Source organism: Mesoplodon bidens, assembly GCF_964165515.1.
Source record: "Mesoplodon bidens genome assembly, chromosome: 18".
Taxonomy (NCBI): domain Eukaryota; kingdom Metazoa; phylum Chordata; class Mammalia; order Artiodactyla; family Ziphiidae; genus Mesoplodon; species Mesoplodon bidens.
The window spans coordinates 18,019,991-18,037,440 of NC_138175.1; the positions used below are offsets into that span (position 1 = coordinate 18,019,991).

The window sequence follows — 17,450 nt, forward strand, 5'->3', positions numbered from 1 at the left end:
ATTGCTCTTATACACTAGGAGCAGCAGCCTCCTGCTGTACTATATCCTGCTGAAATAAATTAGAATTTTTTGTATTTCCTGGAATAGAGTATTTTAAAAAGTAATATTAAAAAATCACTATAATACAGAAGTATTTATACATGAAATGATTATGATGTCTGGTATTTGCTTTAAAATAATACAGCTTGGGGGGAGGAGAGAGGATTAAAAAAACAAGAGTAGACATACTTTGATAGCTATTAAAGTTTGGTGATGGGTACCACCAAACCCATAAATAAATAAATAAACCCATAAACCCATAAATAAATAAAATGATGTGTTCATCATTTTATTCTCTCCACTTCTGTGTATTCTTTAAAATGTCCATAATAAAAGGTTGAAAATAGAAATAGGGTACATAGATTAAATCCTTTCATCACACAAGCAAACAACTTTCTTATGATACCTTGTATCAAAGATATAAGAGAACATGACATAGTTGATACTTATACATTTTACAATTTATATATAATCAATAAAGGGTGGTCTTACTTTAAATAACTGAGTATCCTCTCAACCAAAATGAAAAGTATTTTGGCATAAATATGTAAATATACATACTAGATTGTTGCCTGAATTTTCATCAACTTGTTAAAAATATTTGCTTAAATAATTAACACTCGGGTTTTTTTTTCTTATCTTTCTCCTGCTTGATAATCTCTATGATTATAACACTCTGGTTTGCTGCCCAGAAAATGGATGAGTTTTTGTACAGACAAATATAACTCCACAACATGGTCACAAATTGAACAATACAAATAGAAACAACAAATCTACTTCACTAAGAAACACTTCTAAAAATTCCTTGCCTCAAACTGTAGTTGATTTTCATACTAATATATACCATAGGTATATATATACCTATGGACTTTTTATAAGTATAAATATAATCAATAATTAATCTGAGAACTTTTATATGCTTTAAATTATAGTTAAAACAATTTAGCTGATACTAAAGGAAAAAAAATTTATTAAGCCAGACACTATACTAGGCATTTTCATACACATTAGCTCACTAAATTTAAGAGATTATATACATTTTTATAAAAGAACATTAAAATTTAGAGAGGTAAAGTCACTTGCCCAAGGTCACAGAGCTAAAGGTCACAAGTAGCTAAATTGGTATTCAAATTTAAGCTTAATTACAAAACCTACTTTTTCCCTTGACACCTACACTCAAGTCAAACTTAAATATTAGGGCCTTTTTTAAGTGGATGATAAAATGCTTACGTTACTGGTTACATATATATTTTACAGTGGCCGCCTGGCTTTGGGTAAAGAGCACCAACTACAACACAAAAGCACTGTTTCTACTACCGTATGATTTTTTTCCCCCAAGTCTCTTAATTTCAGCCTCAGGTTACTCATCTTTATAATAGGAAAATTAATATCCTTGCTGTCCAGTTCCCAGGATTACATGATTCAAAATGACATACGTGAAATCACTTCAAAAACTGCAAAAACAACAAGTAGTCCTTTTTTTGGCTTAAAATGCTAAAAACAACCCAGAATAATGTTTTCTAAAGTAATTGTCAGCTGTTTAAATTATTCTACACATTCTAACATTTCCAGAACTTTCTGAAACCCTTTTTTCTAAGCATAGCTCAATCATCATCTCTATTACTTGGCTTTCCTTATCCTTAAAAACGATGCAAGAGTAATGACATCAATGCTTTTGTAATAAATAATTAATATGCCATTCTGAAATGCTCAGCATATGAAAGTTCTAAATTCTGACTTTCAAAACTAAATATGTGTTTGGTGTCACTCTTTTAGTTATGTTCATGATCTTAATGTTTGAGCCTTTTCATATTCAGTTTGTTTTGTAAAAAACTAGAATCAAGATATGGAATTCTAAAGTAGAATACCCAACACATAATTTTTAATAGTTTTGTGGGGGGTTTTCCCAAGGCTTCTTGAAACAGATACAATAGCTAACAAGGACATCAAACACAGTAACAAAATCCACTAAAACATTCAGCTGCTCTAAAAGAAGGATCAGGCTCTTTAGGAGAAAACTAGATTGTATGAGTTTGCAAAGTTTAACACTTTCTCATTTAAACTCCATTTCAGAGAAAGCCTTTGCATACTCACACAATATGCTTTAAAATGGCACTCTGCTGACCTTCCAATAGTCCAGCTCTATGAAAATTCTGTGATGGGTGTAACTTCAGAGAATCTGAAAAACACAAAAAGCATTAAGTACTTTTTATGCTGAATGACTTAAAAAAAAAAAAAAGCCAAGGATAGCATACATCTCTTATATAATTGTCACGTATTTTTAAGAGCTGAAGTCCCTATTTGTGAATACATTCTCGGCAAAAGAAGGCTGAATTGCCTCTACACTGGTCTCTATACTAAACTTAGATTTTCATAAAGCATTTGTTTCATGGAAAATTATCTGATGATTACTGCACAAACGGTGTTAATGTCTTGACTATTCTTAGCACCCAAATGTACCACATTAGCCCTTCTCTAAGAATCACCTCTAGATATCGTCTCTTCCTTTCTGACACTCAAAACTACAATATTTCCAAACTACTTCAGGATGGTGACTGCCAACTAAAGTCATCAGAGCAACAGACAATGGCTACAGTTACTAAGTAGGACTCTGTGTACAGTCAGTCTATAAAGTCCAGCACCTTCCAGAGAAAACCACCTCACTCTGATTCACTTCAACGATTTTAAATACACGAATGTGAAGCTGAAGACCCCCTTTTTGCAGGGGATGGAATCAGCGGATGGATACATCAAATCAAAAACTGAAGAAACCCTGAATTTCTCAGGAAGGAGGTTCACAATGGCACACAATGTTTTTTTTTAACATGGTAAAATGAATACCTAATAGCCCAGTTATGTCTTTTGCCCCCTCCCAGTGATTTAAAAAGTGACTAAGAGTGCAGTGGGAGCATTTTGGTTTGATGGCCCTTGCACAAGGAACCTGTTCTAACACATTCTTGTGGTGTCCAGTATAGGAATTTAACCCCAGTAGAGATCAGCTCAAGTGTTAATATTTTATATCCCGGGAATCCCCTTCGGGCCTTAGCCAAAAGAGTTTTAAAACGGGAAACTGTGTCCGATGCCCCCTCCCTGCAAGGAGCCCTTGAACGGCAACGAAAGAGAAAATTCTCAAAGGACAGCGACTGTGCCTGAGCTGGTACCCCTGGGACAGGAGAGGAATAAAACTAATCCAGAGAGAGCACCCCTCTTTGTAAAACAGAGGCAGAAGTAAGTAATTAGAATGCCACAGAAGTGCAAAGAGAGGAAAAAAAGAAAGAAAGAAAAGGAAATAAAATTCGGGCTCTTTCCAGCCATAAGATGACGAGGAAAGAAGGACGCCTGGTCGAGGGGGGCCGTCCCAACAAGGGGAGGGAGTGGACTAGGCCGGAGGGAGAGGGGGGCAGAACGACGGCACACAAACAACCTGGAGAGGGAGAAAAATGGTGACCCTGAACCCAGAACCCGCTCCAGGCTACGCCACCCGTTTGGGGGCAACTTTGCCGGGGACGATGGTCCTGGTGAGAGGAGCCGCGGCGGCCGGATCGCGGCGGCCCCAGCGCGGGGCCCAGTCCGGGATGATCCCCGAGCCGGGGAGGCCAGGGCCGGCCGCTCGAGGAGGGTGGCGGGGACCGACCGCCGAGGAGCGCTCAGAGCCACCGGGTCCGCAGAGACCCGGGGGCCGACGGCATTCGGGCCCCGTGCAGCCGGCGGCTCCGCGGGGGAGGGGCCGCCACTCCTCCCGGGCCCCTTCCACCAACCCTCGACCTCCTCGGCCTCTCCCCACCCCCGCAAGACAGGCCATCCCGGCAGGGGCTCGGCAGCCGCCCCCGACCGGGACCCCTCCGGCTCCGCGGGGCCGGGCCTCCCCGCCCCCACGCCCCAGCCCCCAGCCTGACTCACCTCGCGAGTACAGGGACTTGGGCGACTCCAGGTCTAGGTCCGCGCTGAGCAATGAGATGAAGTCCGAGGGCATCGCAGCTCGACCCAGCCCGGCCCGAGGGCAGCGGGAGGGGTGGAGCGGCGGTGGCGGCGGCACCTCCTCTCCGGGACCGCGGGCACCGAACCGGGGGCGGCAGGCGAGGGCGGCTGCCGCTGCCTCCTCTTCGAGGGCAGTGACTTCCACCGAGCCGAGGACCGAGGAAATGGAGGCGGGGTGGAGGGGAAACTCCACGGAGACTAATTTTCGGCGAGCCAGGAGGGGGGTTCAGGGCGGGGAAAGGGAGGGGGAGAGCCAACGGGTCCGTTTCGTGCTTCTCCTCAGCGAAAACTGACGGTCGCTGCCGCCACCGCCGCCGCCGCCGCCGCCGCCGCCGCTGACAGGAATCTGAGCCCCGCCTCCCGCGGGGCACTGCGCAGGCGCGGAGGGGGGGCGCCCCAGAGCGGGGAAGAGCCCGGGCGGCGCCGGAGGGCGGAGCGGCGCACCACGGAACAGCATCAACAAGGGCTTCGCTTCCTGCGAACAGCGGCCTGGGGCCGCTGTTCCCGAGCAGGGAAAGGGCCCCGCCGGCAGGGAGGGAGGGAGGCTGGGAGGTGTCCGCGCCTGGGGCCCCGGGGAGGGAAAAGGTATTTGCACCGACCTGGTGGCGGCGAGCCGAAGGCGGCCGGCTCAGCGCCGAGCTGAGCGTAGGAGGAGATAGACCTGGGGAGGGGGGGAGCCGACGCGTCTGCGAGAAGAGGGGAAAGACCCCAGAGCCGGAACGTCCTGGGTGGGCAGGCTTGGGGTCTCGCAGGGGAATGGAGTGTCGTCGCTTGCACAGCCACCACCCCTTTGGGGTTTGCATAGCAATGTCTGAATTGAGTTGGTCAAAAGGCTGTCAAACTCATTTCTTAATTAGGAAATGACGGACCATATCTTGAAGACCTCGCGTTATTGGTTATTTTTTAATTAAAGTACCCTTTCCCCTTACCTTTGCCCTTCCCCTTTTTTCTCTCCCCCCTCCCCCAACCTTTAGGGGCTGAAAAAAAAATTTTTTTTAAGTCTTTCTGATTGTGCTGGGATGGCCGGGTTTATTCGGTGTGGGAGATAAAAGTCGATTTAAAAATTGAATCATATTAATCCACGTGACTGTTGTAGAGGGAAAAAGCAAACTTAAAAACCATTCTTCCAAACGGTTTTCATTTTTTTACCTTTGGACTAGGCAAGGATGGGGGAAGAACGCATTTGAGTTTTTGCTATTCTGTTCATGGCGGCCAAAAGTTTCCGTTGCAAAAACTGAAAATCCTCACCTACACCGCAGACCGTTTCCTGACTCTAATAGACTTCTGAGAAATTTTTAATCAAGTTATTAAAATATCAATTGGAGTGCAGGGTATGCTACTTGGGAATTTTAATCTTATGTATAATATTGATGCCAGCGGTCACTGGGGCAACATTTTTAAGCTATTTGAGTTAGTTTATAAGTTTTATAAGTTTCTCTTATTTTATCTACAAAGATAGTTACAAAGCTTCAAAATTAGTGTTATGCATACATATGAATACACACACACAATTTATAGAGGCTTTCCCCTAGGAATTTGAGCAGTTCATCTGGACTTGGAGTGGCAGGGATGGGGGAGAAGCTCTCAGCAAAGGAGGCCCCTGTGCAGATGTCTCTGGGGTGGGTCCCTCTGCAAAGCTTTACCCGCAGACCTAGAATTTAAACTGGTGTCATCGGAGTCTACCTATCTTTCCATCTGAACATCTGAGTCAGGTTGCCCAGTTCCCTTTACTGCATTCTGTGTAGTAATCAACCCTGTGAACATTTTCTTCCTGTCAGAGGTAAGAAAGCTTTTCAGAACCACCCCAAGATGGCAAAGCAGAACAAGAAACTGTCCTCAAATCTACATCACCACTGTACGCTGTTGTAACAAGTCCCAACAGAAGTCCCTTCAAAACTGGTCCGAGTCCCACTCATTTAAGAGAGGAAGATTCAAACCCCACATTGCCCAACGGGCTAAGGCCTAGGCCAAAGCTTTTGAATCTGAGTAGGTGTAAACACCTGTTGGAGACCTCCCCCCTCCATTAGTCAATATATAATGCGAGGAGAGGAAATTGCAATGCACCAGGCAAAACCCCAATACAAAAAAAAAAAATGGGGTGAGTCACTGAGTATCCCTCTTCCCCAGACCTATGTAATCATTCAACAAACTTAGGGTATAGGAAATCCCCATTGCTGTTCTGACTCTAATTAACAAGTCAAGAATTGGCAAGGCCTCTTCCTTCCCCTTTCCCTCAACACTTCTCTGCCCTTTTGTGATTTTTTTTTCCCCAGGACTGATGCTTTGTTGTTTATGTTAATCAGATTTCCCCTGATTAAGTAAGAGCAAAGTGAATAGGGGTCTCCCAAAGAGTGACTTGACCTAGACTGTGAATTCCAGGGATTCTTTAAGCTCAGGCCCCACTCCATCAAACCCTGCATCAAGCAGAGACTATATCTAAATGAATATTTGAAAATTCAATGGTTAACTCCACCTCCCATCCTTTTACAGAGATACGTTTTTTGGAAAAAGTGCTTAAATGGATAGTTTTCATGGTCTTGCTTCGCAATAGCATAGAGACCCAGATTTTCCGTTTGTACTTAAATTTTCAGTGACTGAAAACACACATAATTCATTAGTAAACAGTGTTTGCTCTGCTCTGATCACAAAATACAATATGATCTTCCTGATATTCAGGGTTACCAAAAATAACTATCTGATCATTGTGTCTTTAGTAAATTACATGCTACCTCAAGTTCCAATGATATTTCCTTCTCTGGTCATAAATATCTCATTTGCTTCCCCTTCTATATGATATTGGAAATAATCTTATTTTATATTTTAAAAACCACCCTATCACCAAATCGTATACCTTCATAAAACTTTATGCACAACGAAAAGTAAAACTTTAAGCATATAAACTTTGGAAATCTCCTCTCACTGAAAATTACAATAGTCATGGAACAAAACATAAAGCAGATTTAGTAGTTTGTAGAATTTCTTTACGTTACTTCCCAATTGTTGTATCACATTCCGTAGTTATTTTATTAAAAAGTCACAAGAAGCCCAGATTCAACTACAAGGTTGTGTAAATTGTGCAATAGAGTGGCAGTTCTTATATTGATGGTGTGTTCTTTAACCCCTCCTGGACCTGTTTAGGCCCTTAGTGAATTGTGTAGCTGGATCTGCTCTCAATGAAAGAGGTTCAAATATCAACCACTGAAAAGGAATTAAACAAACTCATACAGAACAGAGGAATGTGTTGTCACAAGATCTACAGAATCTTCATCATTGGAATACAATTAAGGCTGTTGAAATAATTTTAGTCACATGTACATTGTAGAGAACCTGCTAAACAAACACGAAACCTGAAAGGAAAATTTCTAGAGAGAATCGAGTCATAGACCAAAAAAACGTTTAGACCACAAATTATCTTTGCCCCACCTTGGGAACACTCCTTAATAATGGAGAATTGGAACTGCCCTGGTGGCGCAATGGTTAAGAATCTGCCTGCCAATGCAGGGGACACGGGTTCGATCCCTGGTCTGGGAAGATCCCACATGCCGTGGAGCAACTAAGCCCATGTGCCACAACTACTGAGCCTGCGCTCTAGAGCCCGCAAGCCACAACTCCTGAGCCCACAAGCCACAACTACTGAAGCCTACGTGCCTAGAGCCTGTGCTCCACAACAAGAGAAGCCCCCGCAATGAGAAGCCTGTGCACTGCAAGAAAGAGCAGCCCCTGCTCACTGCAACTAGAGAAAGGCTGCACGCAGCAATGAAAACCCAACGCAGCCAAAAATAAATAAATAAATAATTTTTAAAAGATAATGGAGAATTGATAGTGGTGGGAAATAGCAGTGACTAAATTTGTGCTAAAATTGTAACCAAATTCTTATTTGATTGTGTTTATGTGTCAATTTTCACCCTTAGAACGTGTTCTAGCAAATATTTCTGAAGACAAAATTTGTTTCCATAGTTTTGCCATTGAGTTAAGAATATTCTCACTTCTTACATCTTTCAAAGTGCCCAAATCTGATAATCAAGCATCTAATTCACTTTGATGAAGTACTTTGGCACTTTATGAGTTGGTTGGTCTGAGTCGGAGTTTTCATTTGAAGTCTCATGGAAACAAAAGTCTCTCAAGATTTAGAATGATTGCAAGTCCTGAGATACAGTGCAATCAGTTTGAATCCAGCGGACTTAGCAGTGAGAAAGGAGGTAAATGCCAGAGGGATTCAAAGGGTGGATTAGGGAGGAGAAATTTTAATGGGAAAATACAAACCCCTGAGTGAATTAAACCAAGAAAGGAAGACATCTCTAGGTCATCCCATCCCAACAGTAGGCAGGTTAGACTTATGCAAACTGCACAAGTTCTTATTCACACTGGTCTTGATACCACTACCTATGTTTGCTATGGTGCTCTTTCCACATCTAATTATAATATATATTGAGTCTAGTAACCCTACCTCAGCTGTAATATTAGTTTGACCAAGAGTACAAATTAGAAGTGGTTTTACAATTTGCCATTACCCTCTCTCAATTCATGGAGTTTTAACCTGAGGTCCATGTTCTTCAAGACATCTGTGATCTCCCTAAACTTGTATACAAATTTTTGCAACTGTGTACCTACATACATCTCTTTCTTTGGGATGAAAGTCTTTAACATTCATAAGCTTTCTTAAAAAGAAATCCATAACCTGGAAAAGATGAAAAAACATTCCTCCATATGAATTAAATCCATTCTTCCCTCTTTCCACACATGGGCTCCTGGAACTATGCTAGATACAGGAAACACGAAGATTTTTACAGAGACGAATATGAGAAGTTTACTCTCAGCCTGATGAGGGAGATGACCTGTAAGTAAACAAACTCACATTGTGACAGGTGCTAAGCTAGAGTTCTGTACAGGTATCTAGAAATAAATTATCCTTTTGCTTTCTTAGCTGATAGAGGGGAAAAGGAAGGAATGTCACCTAACACATCACTCTTTCTCCTCTGCCTGCTATACCCCACAGCTGATATCTCTTTACTCCAACCCCAATTTCCTAAAGTGGTTAAAAGAGGCTAGATAATTTCAGAGCAAAGTTGTAACATACAAATGTTTACATTGTGATGCATCACAGCTATCATGTGTTGATACAAATATTCCAAGAAATACCTGGGCTTCATTGGACTTTGTCAGTAGATGGTCAAAGAAGCAGAGTGTCTTTTTTTTTCAGCTTTGCTGAGGATTATGGCTAAATACTTAGGTTAAGGATGCAATGATAAAATAGTTGAATTGGTCATCCACAACTAAGCTCCAGAATTAAAGGGCTAAGTTGAAGTTATTGGATAAACTAGACTGACTTTAGAAATAATATATTCCACCTAAGAAACATTTGTTTCAGCCGAATAGAGAAATGTGGACCGCTCCAGACATGGGAAGCGACACACAAGGGATCTACCCACAGGTGTTAGAATCTAATTATAAAATATGAGGCTTAGAGAGAACATTCATTTATTTATTCATTCAGTTTCTCTACCTGTAAAAATCCTACTTATCCTTCCAAGTCCAGCTCAGATATTAGTTCACCTGTGAATTCATCCTGAACCCTTCCAAGCAATATTAATTTTTCTCCCCTCTGGGCTCCCATAGCATTTTGTTCAAACTGTTAGTATAGCAATTATCACAGTAAATTACATTCATGGATCCCTCTCTAATATATTGTGAACACTGGTTGTACAGTCTCTAAGAAGATCAAAATAAATAAAACACATCCTTGCCCTAAATAACTTATAACTGATTGTGAGCACATAATGTAGCGCCAAGACAGAATGAAACAAACTCTCTAATAAGCCATTTGTAGATATTTTAATAGGAGTTTGACACTGGGTACAGAGATGGATAGAATGAAAGGAGAAACTAAAAAAGTAAGAAAAGGGCAGAGGTGAAAGGCCTTAAACATTATGCCAAGGATTTTGTTCTTTATCCTATAGGCACTGGGGGGCCATTGAAAGTTTTTGAGGAGGGAAATGACCTGCCCGGAGCTCTATTTTAAGTAAATAACAGAGGCAGCAGTGTGGAGAGCAAACTGGCATCTGAGAGCCTGGAAAGAGAACCCAGGCAAGAGTGAATGAGGCCCTAAAGAGAAGAGTCTGAAAAAAATGGAAAGAAGGCGTTGTGTAGTATATATCGTGAAAGTAGAATTAGAGGAACTCAAAACTGCTTAAATGTTGAGTGAGGGAGAGAGAAATTCTGAGAATATTCAAGAAAAGGAGATAATGGGACAAAGGTTTGAAATATCCACCAATAGTTTCTTCATCGTTGGAGCCCAATAAATTAACCTATCGAAAAAATATTTAACAGACATGCAAACACCACTAAACATGAATTACCCCAAGAGACTTTATACTTAGTTATCTAGAGCAGCAAAAACTCTAACCAGAAAAGAAATTATCCTGGATTTACTTCCTACCAGTAGGAAATCCAAGTAAACACAACTTGCTGAAACTCAGTAAAAGAGTAAACTGATAAGAAACAAATCTACATGAGCTTGCATTCCCAATTTTCACTCTAAACATACTTCAGCATTAACATTTAAGCCTTTAAATGCTTGCTTTCAGAGTAACTGCATGTGGAAGAATTTCAAGAATCCTAAAGGCCAACAATTCTTCCGAAAAAAAGAAAAAAAAAAGGCTTGTGGAAATAAAAAGCAGCCATGATGTCTTTAAAGAGGATCAGTTTGCAAACCATCCATTCATGGAAGACTTGGGTAATAATGGACCTAAGGTTTACTCTGTAAGGCCTAGACCAAAAGCATTTAAAAGCCAGGTAAAAAACAGGCTAAGGGAACTCTGAACTTAGCCCTGATTGTCTGAACTGGAGCCATAGGGAACAAATAGATCATCTGCCCTTTATAGTTATTAAATAAGTATCCTTTTTGGGTGCAAGAGATATGAAAAGGGGGGAAATTCAGGAAGAGAAAAACAGAGAGAAAAACCCATGGAGGGTTGATCTAGTAGATTTCCCTCCAGAGGGAAAGAGGAAGATGTAACCTGTATCACTGCTCTTGAGCAGATTCACCCTCAGCCCCAAATCTGACTTCGTCTGCAGAGTTGGGGGCCACCTTTAGAGTTCTCATTGCTTCTAGATGGACTTGGTATTTTCTCTGCAGCGTTCACATACCTCAGTGGTCAAAACCTACCCAAGGAGCATGTAATCACATGATCCAAGGAAATATCTGACAGATATGTATTTCTCATGGATGCACACACCTGTTTATGATAAGTCTATCAGAGGCTATTTGATGAAGTGGCAAGTGAACTGACTCGGAACCAGGAGTCCTCTAAGTTCTAGTTCTAAGCACATACTAAGCAGAGGATGTGCACTTTTGGAATGCCCAGCAGGCAGCCACACTTCTCCTGAGTAGTGTGACTTTCCTCCAGGGAGGAGTTTTGGCTTTCCCTCTGGACTTAATCCTGGGTGGGGTAAGGCTGGAGCAGCTGGCAACACCTCACCACAAAGAGGAAAGAGCCTGTCTGAAGTGGAGGGAGCAGAGGAAGCATTGCCAAGAGGTGGAGAGAGAGGAAAAACAGAACCTGAAAAAGTCATTTGAGTCTCTGGAGGAAGCCACGCCTGACTTCAATGATCTGAATTGATAAATTCCTTTTTTTTTTTCTCTTAAGAGGTTTGGGATTGGGTTTTCTGTCACTTCAAAGTGAGAACGTCTTAACTTGATACAATCTGCCCAAGTTTATGGAACTTTTCTTGGGCCTTTGTCTCCTCTCTGTGAAATAAGTGGGTTAGATTATTTATCAGGCAGGCATTGTGTTTGGATGCTAGTAACACACACCAGTGGCTCACAGGTTTTATTTTTCTCGTGCAAGGAGTCTGGATTAGGCAATCCAGGGCTAGTCTTGAAGTCCCACGATGCCATCAGGCACACAGGCTTTCTCCTCTGCTAAGGTTTGAGATTTGGGCCCTTGTTCTCATGTTTGTAAGATGGCTGTCACCTCCAGGCATCCTGTCTGCATTCTAGGCGAGAGGAAAATGGAAGGGTAAAGGGCAAAAGGAACAAATCTGGTCCCTGGAACACCCACACGGTGGGTTCTACTTACATGTCACTGGGCAGGATTGTGTCATATGGTCATCCCAGCTAAAAGAAGGCTGGGAAATGTGTAGGTACATTAGATGGCTACACTGATGCTCTCTGAACACAATTGGGGGTCAGGTGGCAAGGAAGAGGGGGAGAACAGATGTTGGGTAGACATTTACAGACAATTACAGCGCCTGCTGCAGACTGCATAATAGCAAAGGTAACCTCCCTCTCTGAAATTCTGTAATTCTAATCTTCTTTCTACTTCGTATTACCTAATCCTTTTTTCTTTTTTCACCGTGCCATGCGGCTTGTGGGATCTTAGTTCCCTGACAAGAGATTGAACCCGCACCTTGGGCAGTGAAAGCGCAGAGTCCTAACCACTGGACCGCCAGGGAATTCCCTCTAATCCTTTCTTAATGCAAAAGAGCTAAATATTTTGCATAAAGGGAGCACATTTTAAAAATCTCAAATTTTGGAGAAGTAGCGGTACATCTCATAAATGAAAAGACCGTAGATACACGTGAGCTATCAGATTGTTAGTCGAAAAACCCTTCACATTTATTTTTTCTTCTGTGAAACTTCAACTTTTAAATTTCAATCTTCAGGAAGCCTATTCCCACCCATCTCAACTATTCTGATGTCTTCTTTCATTGAACTAAGTTCTCTGATTTTTCCTTCATAGTTTCCAGTACTTCTCAAATGATTTAGAGCCTCATCTTTTGTCTCTCCAACTAAATTGTAAACTCGTAAAGAACAGAGCCCAACACTTAGCACAATGCGGTGTTTGTAGAGAGCAATCAATAATGGCTGAATGAATGAATAATTGAAATCTGAATTTCTATGTCTTTTCTCTCCTCAGAACTCCTGTCCTCAATGCATGCTTGTTAACTGACTGCATCTCAGGGTCATTACCAAGGAAATTTGTATCCTAGGAAGCCAGCTTTAGAAAGCCTTTGATTTTCTACCTGTAAATCCTCTCCAGCATTGTACATTCAGGTCAGCCTCAGGAATCAGCACCCTAATCACCTCCCTTCACCTAAGTGTTTCACCTAGACCCTTACTGTTTTTTGTTTTTTGTGGTTTTTTTGCCACGTGGCTTGCAGGATCTTAGTTCCCTGACTAGGGATCAAATTGAACCTGGGCCCACGCAGTGAAAGCACCAAGTCCTAACCACTGGACCACCAGGGAATTCTCTAGACCCTTACCATTTTAACAGATTAAAGGTCTTACCTTCAGGAAATTCTTCTTATATCTAAATTAAATTCTGTACACAGCCATGTCCTCCCCCTTCACTCTCTAAGTTCACAGAACGTAGTAGGTAACATGTTCGCCAATGCTTTATACAGGGCTGAGTGGATTGTTTCTTTTTTTTAATTAAAAAAAAAGTTATGTGGGGGTTTTATACTGCTAAAACAATATGTGTTCATTGTAAAAACCAAAAAATAATAGCAGAAAATATAAATAAGAAAGTAATAAATAACAATTAGTCAAAAACTCCTAAACCACCACATAGAGACGATCACTTACCATATATCTTCCTGGAAATTTTCTATGTATATTTGCATTCTATATACAAAAATTGACTACACTATGTATACTATTATCCTGCCTTCCTGATGTAACTGTGGACATCAGTACACATCAATAAATATCTTTAATAATGTGTGATGGCAAAGGAGTATTTTAATAATGTGTGATGGCAAAGGAGTACTTGACTGTAGAATCAATCTTAATTTATTAGCCAATCACTCACTTTTTTTTTTATTCTTATTTTATTTATTTATTTATTTATTTATTTTTGGCTGCATTGGTCTTCATTGCTGCACATGGGCTTTCTCTAGTTGTGGCGAGCGGGGGCTACTCTCCATTGTGGTGCACGGGCTTCTCATTGCGGTGGCTTCTCCTGTTGTGGAGCACGGGCTCTAGGCGTGCGGGCTTCAGTAGTTGTGGCACATGGGCTCAGTAGTTGTGGCTCGCAGGCTCTAGAGTGCAGGCTCAGTAGTTGTGGCTCACGGGCTTAGTTGATCCGCAGCACATAGGATCTACCCCGACCAGGGCTGGAACCTGTGTCCCCTGCATTGGCAGGCAGGCCAATCACTTACTTTTGTCATTTAGTTTATTTCCTTTCTTGAAAACGTTTGTAAATACCACTGAGATGATCATCCTTGTAGCAAATCTGTATTTATAGCCTTTTCTTAATTATTTCCCTTGGATATACCCCTCGATAAGTTTTACTTTGATGAGCAGTAAGGAAAAACAATGTATGAAATAGGAGAGAATGAAGCAAGTCCATAGTAGCTTTTCACCATTATTTTGGGACCTAAAATGTGTTTGGCTTGCAGGTTCGAGGGCTTACTCAGCATAACATAATGCAACGATTTTAAAATATATTCCTGTGGCTCAACACCTGGAAATCCGAGCTCTCTGCAAAACACTGCAGAAATGCTGATAGGGAAACTTAAAATCACAAAACACATAACTTCATGCTACATCAGAAACCATCCTATTCCAGCATCTAGTGCAGACAAGCATGGGGTATCCAGTTAAGAAAAACACATCAGGGAGTTCCCTGGTGGCGCAGTGGTTCAGAGTCCGCCTGCCAATGCAGGGGACACGGGTTCGAGCCCTGGTCCGGGAAGATCCTACATGCCGCAGAGCAACTAAGCCTGTGTGCCACAACTACTGAGCCTGCGCTCTAGAGCCCACAGCCACAACTACTGAGCCTGTGTGCCACAACTACTGAAGCCTGTGCGCCTAGAGCCCGTGCTCTGCAATAAGAGAAGCCACCACGATGAGAAGCCCGCGGACTGCAGCAAAAGAGTAGCCCCCGCTCACCACAACTAGAGAAAGCCCGCGGGCAGCAACGAAGACCCAATGCAGCCAAAAATAAATAAACAAACAAATAAATAAATAAATTTATTTTTTAAAAAAAAGAAAAACACATCAGAGAAAAAAAATTTTTTTTTTTTTGGCGGTACGCGGGCCTCTCACTGTTGTGGCCTCTCCCGTCGCGGAGCACAGACTCCGGACGCACAGGCTCAGCAGCCATGGCTCACGGGCCCAGCCGCTCCGCAGCATGTGGGATCTTCCCGGACCGGGGCACGAACCCGTGTCCCCTGCATCAGCAGGCGGACTCTCAACCACTGCGCCACCAGGGAAGCCCAGAGAAAAATTTTTAACTGAGAAAGTGTGGCCCATTAATTAATTATTGTTCTACTCTAAACTGAAAAAAGGCTGGCATTATCTGATTTGGTGGAGCTCAAAAACGATTAGTGCAGATGGAAAAGCAGAATATTTTGTTTTGAGTCTCTAATCTGCCACTTATTAAATGCATAAATCTCTTAAACACTCTGAAGCCTCAATCTCCTCTTCTGCAAAATGGGTTTATAATAGTACCTTTGTCATTCACAGTGTTATTACAGGAAAAAAATGAGCTAAATTGTGAAAAAGCACTTTGTGAAGTGTAATATTGTAACACAAATGTCATCAGTAATGGTTATTGTAATTGATGAAGTGTTGAAAAATTCAGGCTTTCCTAAACTGAGTTTGTCACAAAGATTGGACAGCATAAATATAATTCTAAATATAAGAATTTAAAGATTTGAGAGCACTCTATCAAACCTGCCATAAAATAAATATCTTATAGAAAAAAATACTTAAATCAACCTTCAAAAGATGAGGTTAAAAAATTCCTTTCAGTTCTATAAGTTCTTTTATTCTGTGACTCAGGTGGGAAGGGACACTTATTCTATGAACTTTTATTGTTGTTCAGTACTTTATTCTTACATGGAAACTTAAAGGACCTAAACTTTATAAAAATAAGTAGCTTTTCAAAATGCAAAAAATGTCTCTATACTAAAATCATAAGCGCAAAAACCAACAGTATACGAACAAGGACTGAAAGATAGTAGGCAACAATAAGAATACTTACACCGAGATGGCAGCTTTACAGATTTTTCTTTTTAAAATTCCTGTTATTCATAATGCATCATTTGAAATAAAATTTTAAATGTATAAAGAATTGTCTTTCCTCTTTGTCTTATCTTTTTCCTTTCTATTTCTTTAAAGTTTTTAATTACATGGGCAAATCAATTTAAAGAAATTCATCCCATGTTAACAGTACTTAGAGTTCTATGCCCCTTAATCTGTTTATTCTCATCCAACTTTCAAAATATTTATAATTAGGCAGGAAACATATCTTTCTAATCTATGTTCTAGAATAATAAAATCAATCTTCCTATCCTGGTTAGAAGCAAGTTACAAGGTAAACAAATGTTATAGGTGAGGTGGAAAGAATACTGTAAAGGAGACAAAATTATGATCATCTCAATCAATGGAGAAAAAACATTGTGTAGTATTCATTACTCAGTCGTGATGTAAAACAAAAGCTCTAAGCAAACTAGGAATAAAAGGGAATTTCTCTTATCAAATAAAGGTTTAATTAGGATAAACTTACCTGCAAATGACAAAACAGAAACAGTGGCTCAAACAAGATAAGAGTTTATTTCTTACTCATGTGAATCTGGGCGATCCTGGCTAGCATGACAGCTCCAAGATCATCAAAAGATCAGCTAACAAGGAGATACACCTGTCGGGACTTCCCTGGTGGTGCAGTGGTTAAGAGACTGCGCTCCCAATGCAGGGGGCCCAGGTTCGATCCCTGGTCAGGGAACTAGATCCCACATGCATGCCGCAACTAAGAGTTTGCATACCACAAATAAGGAGCCTGAGAGCCACAGAGCTAAGGAGCATACCTGCTGCAACTAAGACCCGGCACAACCAAATAAATAAATAGAAGAAGAAGAAGAAGGTATACCTGTCAACAGAAAGGAGGAAAAGGAAGGGGGAGAGCATTTCCCCTTTCCTTCAAGGGCATGTACCACCCCTGTGTGATACATAATTATATCTTCTTGGCTGACGCTTAGAGATAACCACATCTACTAACTGCAAGGGAAGCTGAGAAATATAGTATGCATTTCGGGTAGCTATATGATCAGCTAAAAATCTGGGGTTCTATCACTGTAAGAATAAAACAGATAATGGGAGACAACTATCTACCAAAAACCAACAGCAAACTTACAGCAAACATCATGGTTAGTGCTGAAAAATTAGAAACATTTCATAAAAATATGAAACAAGACAAAGATGTTTTCCTTTCTGTGCTATTAAACATCGTCCTAGAAGTCCAACCCAATGCAATAAGAAAAAATAAAAAAGAGGAATAAGGATTCAAAAATAATACAGAAAAATCTTTGTTATTCGCAGTTGAAATGGTTGTCTATGTAGGAAGTCCAAGAAAAACATAAGAATAGTTCAGCAACTTGCTGGTAAAAACAACATCCAAAAATCAAGAGTGTTGTTAATGATAAAAAAT

General features: G+C 41.2%; 1 protein-coding gene across 9 annotated transcripts in view; it reads right to left on the reverse strand.

Annotated features, from left to right (window-relative positions):
• The window catches only part of NFAT5 (nuclear factor of activated T cells 5), a 205,331-nt gene that overhangs the window by 130,022 nt on the left and 57,859 nt on the right, over nt 1-17,450 (reverse strand). For 2 of the 9 annotated variants that reach the window (XM_081217117.1, XM_081217113.1), the window contains exons 1-2: nt 3,940-4,103; nt 2,165-2,218 (exon numbers count right to left, since the gene is read on the reverse strand). The exons of 4 other annotated variants lie outside the window; for them this stretch is intronic. In XM_081217117.1, coding sequence (XP_081073243.1) covers nt 2,165-2,218; nt 3,940-4,012 — 127 coding nt within the window. In that variant the 5' untranslated portion in view covers nt 4,013-4,103. Of the gene's footprint in view, nt 1-2,164; nt 2,219-3,463; nt 3,483-3,939; nt 4,104-17,450 lie in introns of those variants that run through there. 3 more of the 9 variants (XM_081217119.1, XM_081217118.1, XM_081217124.1) reach the window with 2 other exon arrangements.